This window comes from Belonocnema kinseyi, chromosome 4 (assembly GCF_010883055.1).
Source record: "Belonocnema kinseyi isolate 2016_QV_RU_SX_M_011 chromosome 4, B_treatae_v1, whole genome shotgun sequence".
NCBI lineage: Eukaryota > Metazoa > Arthropoda > Insecta > Hymenoptera > Cynipidae > Belonocnema > Belonocnema kinseyi.
Window position 1 is genome coordinate 37,569,333 of NC_046660.1, and position 9,960 is coordinate 37,579,292.

Here is a 9,960-nt window from a genome sequence, read left to right on the forward strand (position 1 = left end):
AAAAATAAAAAAAAAATTACCCAAAAAAAATTGTTTTTATACTTCATTCTAAGGACTTATTGAACTACCCTCGTATATATATATATATATATATATATATATTTTTGCGTGAAAATGGAACTTATTCCCATTGAATATTCCATAGTTAATTTAAAATTTTATTATTTAAATTTTGGTTGACAATTGACCTTTTTTCGTACAAAAATTAATTGTTATCGGTTCAAAATTTAATTTTTTCGGTTGAAGACAACATTTTGTTGAAAATTAAACTATTTTCTTGAAAATACTTTTTTTTTGGTTGGAAATTCCTTTTTTCCATTAAAATTTTAACTATTCCATTTTTGGTTAAAAATCTATATTTTTAATGTAAAATTTAAGTATTCGTTTAACGGGGAAAAATGCGCCTAAAAATATATGGAACATTAAGTACTTTATTCACAATAGATACATTAAATGCATACTTTTATCTTAAATCTATATTTACACAAAAATATATTATTTAAAAATTCATTCATTTCAAGCAAATAAAGCGATTTAAAATCGAAAAGTTCTTTGGAATTTCGCAACAGTTATAAACATTTTAAAAATTATTTAAAAGTACGAAAGTAATTTTAAATATTAATCCTAGTCTAAAAACTTAAAAATAACTATGTTTTCCCTACTTAGAATTAGGTTTCAGGGTTTCCGCAGTTCTGCGTCTCCAGTACGTGCTGCCCGTTTTTGCTAAACCAACTTCTGGACTTTTCTCAGTATCACAAGTGCTAATCTCTATTTCTTTCACCGGGGAAAAGGCGTGCTTTTTTATTGTCGAGACACAATTCGACTCATTTTCGATCTTAGAATCCGAGCTTTTTTCATTGCAAGAAATTACATTTTTTAAATGACAATCAGTCTCAGCATTTTTATTAACTTGCGAAAAACTCGCTTTTTGCTCTGGATTAAAATTACCTCTATCAAAAAATGTACCCACATTTCTGCCATCAGAATTGTTGGAAATAGTAGCTCTACTCGGTAAATCGCGACTAGAATAATTACGAAAAAAATAATTGTTTGAGGTATTCTGAGAATACAATTTCTCCTCGATTCTTCGGTTTATCACAACCGCTTCCGCTATCGGGATCGGTTTTATGTAAGTGAAAGTCTTTTTGTGGGATTCTGTACTTTCGACGAATTTCTTTATACTTATTGGTCCATTAATCACAGGAACAGCGTTGCTGAGTTCGCCGGTAGCTCTGATCACTGGAGTGATATTTCCCATAGAATCCAGTCTAGAATTGATTTGATTTTGGGAACTTGCATAAAGCACAGAACCTTTACTTGTGCATTTAGCGACTGCAGGAGACGGTGTTTTCGGAATTTTCTTTGGTTTCTTTGTAAAAACTTTTTTCGGTTTGGAAGGCTCGCTTTTTTGAGTTACAGACTTTGAGCTAGTTGCATTTTTTTCGACGAGTTTGCTTTCTTCAGAATGATGGTGTCTTATGTGTCGATTCAAATTGTCCTTTCGTCTGAAGTCCGTTTTGCAAAATTTACAGGTGAATGGTTTCTCCTCTGGAAGACGAAAGAAGTTTTTAAATAAATAAAAAAAAGGGGGGAAAGATGAAACATTTAGTTTTATATGTCGAAAATAACAATCTTTTTATAAGAAATGTTATAGTTTTAAATAATTTTCAATCATTTCTGCCATTAAAGAATTTATTTTTAAAAATGGGATATGCTTAGGTCGTTGGAAATCTATGTGATATAAAAAAAGTCCGAGGAAAATAAAATGAGCTCAATGCACAATTTTGATATGTTTAATATCGTTTTCATAAATATTTCTTTCCAAGATTCGGCATTTCTTCCTTATAATAATTAATACTTTCAATGTAAATTTAAAACTACACTCTTCAGTAGAGTGAAGTAAAAATGCTCAAATTGATCGAATCGTTTAAGCTGAGGAATAACAATTTGTTGTTCGACATCGAAAACAGTTAAAGAAAAACATTTGAAATCGGTTAATATTTTCTGCTCTCTTTTTTAAATTCAAAAATGAAATTTGCTCCCTGTAACAAACCATAAACAAATATTCTTAGCAACCCTCCGCCTCTTACTGTACTTAATTTTTAGTTTCCAAAAATTTTTTGCAAGTTATTGCTAGTAGAATTCGGCAGGGTACCTGAGAACTTCATTTTCAAAATTTCCGGATTTTTCATTTTCCTTTATCATTAATATTCAAATATCAGCATTTTAATCTTCTCATACTTTTAATATAACATGTTTTAAAAACGGAAGAAATCAGTATTTCTGATACAAATTCAAAAATTTCAAATTTATTAAATTATTTTATATAAAAAATGTATATTTTACTATAAAAGATAGATTTTTAACAAAATACTTGAATTTTCAACAAAATAATTACATTCTTAACATAATAGTTGAACTTTCAACCTAAAAAGATAAATTCACAACAAAAAAGTCTCATAGTTTATATTTTATTCAAAAGATGAAATTTATACAAAAAAAAAAAAATAATAACTTTACACCCAAAAAGACAAATTTTCAACAAGAGAAGATTTTTCACTCAAGAAAAAAATTTTTCTCTACTAAAATTCTCTCAAGAATTTTCTCTACAAAAATTGAATTTTCAAACAAATATTATGACTTCGGCAAAAAATTAATTTTCCACGAAACTGATGCATTATTACCCAAGAGAAAGAAAATTTCAAACAAAGAAACTGATTTTTTTTACCAAAAAAGGAGAATTTACAACTAAAAAAAGATCTTTAAAAAATTGGAAAAATTACATTTTCAGTTAAAAAATTAATTTTAAGCCGAAAACAGCTTTTCTGCTAAAAATATAATCTTCAACAAAGACATGATTTTTTAACAAAATGATTCAACTAAATCTTCCGAACAAAATAGTTGAACACTCAAACAAAGAAGATTTTTTATAAAAATGTTGCATTTTCATTAAAAAGAATATATTTCTACTAAAACAGATGAATTTTTAAATGAAAAAGATAAATTTTCAAAAAAGATGAATTTTTAACAAAATAGTTGAATTCCCTACCAAATCGTTGCATTTTTACCCAAGAACGATGAAACTTGTACTAAGACAGATGCATTTTTAATAAAAAACGAAATTTTGAACTTTTATATAGTAAAGATTTTAGTTAATTTTTTAACAACAAAATATTAATTTTAACCAAAAAGAATGAATTTGTAACAAAATAGTTTAATTTTTAAACAAACAGTTACATTTTTATCCAAGAAAGATGCAATTTCTAAGTCTAAAAAAGATAACATTTTTTATCAGAAAAAATAAATTTTTAAGTCAAAAGGACGAATTTTTAATAAATAGTTACTTTTCAAACAAATTTGGACTTTCTACAAAAATAATTAAATTTGTAACAAAATACATGAATTTTCACACCGAAAATATTAATTTTGAAAAAAAAAATTAATTTTCCACTAGACAGTTAAATTTTCTATAATTTTCAAACAAAAAAAGATGAATTTTCAACAAAAGAGTTAAATTTTCATCCTAAAAAATTCTTTTTTAACCAAAAAATAGCGGAAACCTCTATACCAATTTTTTTTACTAAAGTATATGAATTTCACAACCGAAATCAAAATTTTACAAAAAAGGGTTGAATCTTCAACAAAAATTTTCGTTATTTTGTAACGAACTAGTTGAACTTTCTAACAAAATAGTTTAATTCAACCAAAAAAATACGAAATTTCAACAAAAAAGCTGACTTCTCAACCAAAGTTAAATTTCTAAAATAATAGTTGAATTTTAAACCAAAAAATACATAAGATTTTCAACTAAATGAGATCAATTTTGAAATGAAAAATCCGAATTTCGAAACAAGAAAGAAAAAGTGTACATTAAATTGTTGAATTTTCAAATAAAAAATACGAGTTTTCTACGAAACAATTTTATTTTTAAATAGAAAATATAAATTTTCTACCCATAACTGACCCATAAACCTTTTATAATACGGGAAAACATACAAAAGCATTAAGTAACTTTAACTAAAATTAAAGTTCGAAGTTATTGCAAAAATCGTAACTAAGTTCCGTTACAAGTTTTTTAAAAAGCAACAAAATTACCCAAAAAGTTACAAGTATCGTAACTTTTCAGTAACTTAATTAATTAAAAGTTATTTACCCAATAGCCTGAAATATAAATCAATTTTGTAGTTGATAATCAAAAATATTTTGTAGAGCTAACAGGCTTCAATTTTTGGAATAATTCAAGTCAAAGTATTGCATTTTTAACCAAATATAGTGAAAGTTCAATTATTCCAAGTCTCACGCTTGAATATTCCGAGTGGCGAAAACCCTTTCCCTCGAACCACTGTCCCTGTATGGCCACGTCCGCGCCAGTGGTCGACCAATTAAAAAGAGGCCGGAAGAGCGGGAAAACCTTGTTTATTTAAATATTCCGTGAAATATTTGAGTCGTTTTTTGAATCTATTATATTAATTTTTAGTCGTTAATTTGTACTATTTCAAGGAAATGTTATATTTTTTCAGAATATTCTATTATTTCATATTACTTTTTGTAAAAATGTTACATTCATGTTGTTTATACTTTTGTGTTTTGTTCTAATGTTATTTTTATTATGAGAAAGTCGACTTTTTTAACATTTAAGCTGTCAGTTTTTTAATTAGTATGTGTTGCTGTTCATCTTTTTTTAATTTTTACATATGTTATACTTCAATTAGAAATCAGCAGAATGCTTTAATGATACTTATAGCGTAACATTTATTTACATATTTTTCTTCCTTATATTTTCTGTAATTGTTATAAATTCATTTCTCTTATAATTTTCTATTTAAAAAAATATATATTATTGTTTTTTGATTCTATTGTTAAAGGTCTTAAATTATTAATTCGTAAAAATATTACATTGCTCATAACATATTATTAAAATATTATTATCTGAAGAAAATGCATACTTAATTGTTCACTTTGTGTTTAACTTACGATTATCGCGTTTTTTGTTTGTTAAAAATTACATAAAATGAGGAAATTTTGTAGTTTTGGTGACATTTTACAATAATAATAATGCGAGTATTACATAAGAAATTGCATTTATTTTTGGTCGAAACGTGATTTTTTATGTAATTTATTAAACTATAATTTTCAGGTAACATTAATAAATAATAAAAATTACTATAAATTACAATTCGGAAACAGAAGACATAAAATTAAAAAATTCTTGTTCGATAAAGTCTTGCATTTGATTCAGCTTCTCGATTTCTTCGCTTGAACATTGCCCATGTTCTTCGATCCACTCGCGAAATATTAGAAAACTTTCGAATGCTTCTTTCGGATTGCTCGGCCTTTTTTCTGTAAGCTGAACTAAGGCGTTGCTTTCTACATCCTCTTCTAAATCGGATTGACTGTCATCAGATTCAGATTTCTGGAAGCAAACTCATATTTATGAACAAATTGTTTATTTGATCAACTATTTTTTTCAAATAATGTACCGTAAAAATACCTCATTTTCAGAGTAAGACGCGTCCTCCACACTTTCCTTCTCCGTCAGATTCTTGCAGGTCTCCAGGTTTTCCTCATTTTGGAACCATTCCTCAACATCTTTATTCGAATGGATTTCAGAGGAAGTTACAGAATTTAACAAGTCTGTTACGTCAGTTACGACGGGATCGGACTCTTCCACAAACGGAGTCTGGTCCCCTAGTAATTTTTTCCAACATTTGGAAATTGTTATTTCAGAAACATTGTCCCATGCGCTTGCTGCGGCAAAAGATGTGTCAAGCAGTGTCCAACTCTTCACGAAGTTGACAATATTTCCAGAATTTTCGTCAGCTCGCATTCGTCGCAAAAAGATTTTTTTATAATTTCTCTTCATACTTTGAATAATGCCCTGATCCATCGGCTGAATCAAAGAGCTCACGTTTGGGGGAAGATATGATACCTTAAATTGAGGATCGATTTTATTTAACTCTTCTACAGGTGGATGGCAGAGCGTATTATTTAATAATAACAAAAACTTCTCTTTTTCATCTGTTTTTCTCGCTTTCACCGACTTCATAAAAACGTTTTTGTACCATTCGATAACAATTTTTCCTATAGACAAAAAAAAAACAATTGACTTTTTATAAATATCTAAAAAAGTGCTTAAAAATACGTGAACATCGAGGGTGTATTCACTCGCGTATTACTCCATACAATTCTCGCGAAATACCGCGCAATAACGCATGTTAAATTTTTTTTCATACATGCTTCTCTCTGCCATTTCCCATATAAAATCACGAGTTCAATATTTTTCTATGAAAAACACAATACACGAGTGACAGAACGAAATTAGTAACAAAAATAGAGTCAATTTATTTAGAAACAAGTATTTAGAACAAAATTTATCTTAACTGACCACTAGATATATTTTTTTTTCAATTTTTAGACCAATCAGGTGTAATTTTATCCCCAAAAGGAATCATTTTGGGATGCTAAATTATTCAAAAATGAATTAACACATTAACGACCAAAGCTATCAATTTTATAACACGAGTTTGACCGCAAAATGTATGGATATAACAAAACAATAAATAGATAAAAAGTAATGTTCCTAATGTTTTTGGGTGAGCTACATTCGAATCCGTGGTCGAAATTCGAATATTTTGACTTCAAAATTAAATAAGGCGGTTTTTGTATACAAAAATAGTGAAAAATGTTTGATTTTTTATATTTATAATTTTTTTTCAGACATAAAACGATTTAATATCTTAAAATTTCTTCAACCATCAGTGCACAAAATTCTTAAACTTTAACAAAAAACTTTTATATACGTGTTTTTTCTTCCAAAATGGCGGACAAAATGCAAAAATGTTCCAAAAACTGTTTTTTTTCCATCATCTTTGTTTTTCTCAAAAACTTGAAAGTTTAAAAAAAAGTTCCATGGAATAAAAATATCTTGAAATTAACCATAGAACACTATGTAATTTTTTTAGATTTTTTAGAAAAAAATTTTGATTTTTAAAAAAATTAAAAATTTCAAATTTGCAAAAAAAACTTTTTCAAAAAATCTGAAAAAATTCAAGAATATTTATTGAATAATTTTAAGACATTTTTAATCTATGGAACTTTTTTTAAAACTTTGAATTTTTTTATAAAAACAACGATGTTGAAAAAAAAACGTTTTTGGGACATTATTGCATTTGTCCACCATTTTGGAAGAAAAAACATATATATACAAATTTTCTGTTGAAGTTTAAGAATTTTGTGCACCGATGGTTGAAGAAATTTTAAGATATTAACGCGTTTTATATCTGACAAAAAATTATAAAAATAAAAAATCAACCATTTTTCACTATTTTTGTATGCAAAAACCGCCATATTTAATTTTGAAGTCAAAATATTCGATTTTTGACGACGGATTCGAATTTAGCTTACCCAAAAACATAAAGAACAGTACTTTTGATCTATTTATTGTTTTGTTATACCCACAAATTTTGCGGTCAAACTCATGTTATAAAATTGATAGCTTTGGTCGTTAATGGGTTAAATTTAATACAATCACTCTTTTAAATAGTTTTTGAAATAATAAATTTATTAAATTATTTCACGCACCACAAATTTTCAAAAGTCCGACTTTTTTAAAATCTGATATTTTATAGGATTTTGATCTTTCGGAATTTATGAATGTAGTATTAAAATAAATTAATTTCAAAACTCTGCAACTTTAAACGACTTCAAGTTGTGTCTACATAATCTGAAATTTTTTCAACTAAAATGATCAAACACTTTCAATTTTAAATTCTTCCACACATATTTAAATAGATTAAAAATTTTAATTATTCAATATACTAATTACTACAAATTTAAAATGTCTCAACTATATTAGTCTATAATAGCCTTATTATTATTAATTGTTAAGGCTTTAAATATTTTTGAATGTGTGATTATTCCTTTAAAGAACCTTGTAACATAAAAAACACCTTTCTTTTTGCAATTTCTGATGTCTAAATTTTTGTTATCGCATACGGAAAAATATTTATCATTTTTCTCGGTAAATTTTCGAGTTTGCAAGCTGTTTTGGAGGCCATACAGCTTTTTTTATCACGAAATAAAAATTAAAAAATCAAATTTTTTATTTTGTTATTTTTACTTATATTTTAGAACAGTTATCAGATGCGAAAAAGTCGTTTCTTATTCATATTAAAAGGGCTGGTATTTTTTTTTAATTCAAAGAAAAGCTCAGAAGTTTGAATGGGCCAATTTATAATAAAAAACCCCTAGAAATGAGGAATTAGTCTACTTGTTCAGGTTTGTACCTACAATTATTCAATTTTAAAGGCCATAAATTACTATTGTGAAAATTAATTAAAATATTTTATGAAATTTCATTTTAAATCAAAAAAATGTGCACTACAATTCTAAACGAAGCTGAAACCGTTGAATTTAAAATGTAAAATTTAAATTACATTAATTAGAAAAATGCAGTCAAAAAAGGTCCAATTTTTTGCAATTTTTATTCGATTATCTTCTAAGTGATAATTCCTATTTGATTGACTTTGTTTTTCAGCAAACAAAATGCACTAGAAATAAACTCTCTAAGACCCAAGAATTAAAATTAGAAATGCAGCCATTTAAAAAAATCTTGATTTTTATATTTAATGAGGTTATTTTCATAACTTTTGGTTTACACATTTTTCTGATCATATGTGAACTTTTCCAACATGGAAATACACTTGGAAAAAAAATCGATATCATCCAAGAGTCGAAATTAAAATTAAAGAAAAATTCCAAATTTTGGAATTTAGTATGTAATATAATTATTGTTGATTTTCTATTGGTGTATTTCCTTACTTAAAAGTCCACAAATGCTTCAAAAAATTATAAAACTACAAGTGAAGAATATAATTCTATTGAAAGCAAATTCCAAATTTTGAAAATTTTCTGCACTTCTAATTTCAAACCCCAGATCTTTCCACATTTTTTTCTAAGGCCTGTCTGTGCTAAAAATTCCACACGTGTTCATAAAAATGTTTAAAACACAAGTTATGAAGATAATTTAATTCAATAACAAAATGAAAATAACCGTTTGTTATAGATGTAAAAAATAAACCATTTTATTTTCTATTGGACAACAATTTAAAAAAAAAGGAGAACCATAAATCAACAAATTATTAATTGTTTTCAAACATAAGTATTTTTTGAAATCTTTGCGAAATCTTTGGAAATCTTTGTAATTTGTGGTAAAGTATTTAAAACCCTTGAAATTTAATAAAATCCTTGAAATATTTGTTCGTGAAATCTTTTGTATTCGTTTGATATCATTGAAATATTTTGAAATCCTCTCAAATTTGTTGATACCTTTTGAAATAGTTTAAGATCTTTGAAATATTTGTGAAATCTTTCGTATTCGCTTGAAATTTTTAAAGTTTTAAAATCTTTGATACCTTTATGAAATCTTTGAAATCCTTGCAATCTTTATGAAATTTTTGAAATCTTTGGGAATTTTTTGTGAAATCTTTCAAATCTTTTGAAATATTTGTAAAATTGTTCTTAAATCTTTCAGTAATCTTTTTTATTAGTTGAAATCATTCAATTCTTTGAAATGTTAGTGAAAAATTTTCCGATTTTCTCAAATGTTTTGAAACCTTTTGAAATCGTTGCACATCATCGAAATGTTTTTAAATCTTTGAAATCCTTTAAATCTTTTGAAAGTTTTAAAAGCGCTTGTGAAATATTTGAAATCCGGATTACACACATTTTTTAAATCTTTAAAATCCGTGAAATCTTTTTAAAATGTTCAAATCCTTTCAAATATTTTTTAATCTATGAAATATTTTAAAACCGTTTGAAATATTTTGAAACCTTTGGAAATATGTAGTTATGCTTTGTTGTCCGGTGTACACAAAATCCGGTTAGTGAAACCTTGAAAAATTCGTAATATGACCATTAGGGTGGTCCAAAATCATACCTGTTGAAATTTTTTTTGGATTA

At 26.4% G+C, this 9,960-nt stretch overlaps 1 protein-coding gene across 2 annotated transcripts in view; it reads right to left on the reverse strand.

Annotated features, from left to right (window-relative positions):
* Positions 1-530: 530 nt before the first annotated feature.
* Positions 531-9,960, reverse strand: part of LOC117171657 (zinc finger protein 37 homolog) — a 32,489-nt gene continuing 23,059 nt past the window's right edge. Inside the window, exons 10-11 of one of the 2 annotated variants that reach the window (XM_033359162.1) lie at positions 5,492-6,081; positions 5,098-5,413 (exon numbers count right to left, since the gene is read on the reverse strand). In XM_033359162.1, the coding sequence (XP_033215053.1) occupies positions 5,171-5,413; positions 5,492-6,081 (833 nt within the window). In that variant the 3' untranslated portion in view covers positions 5,098-5,170. Of the gene's footprint in view, positions 1,549-5,097; positions 5,414-5,491; positions 6,082-9,960 lie in introns of those variants that run through there. The other variant, XM_033359163.1, reaches the window with a different exon arrangement.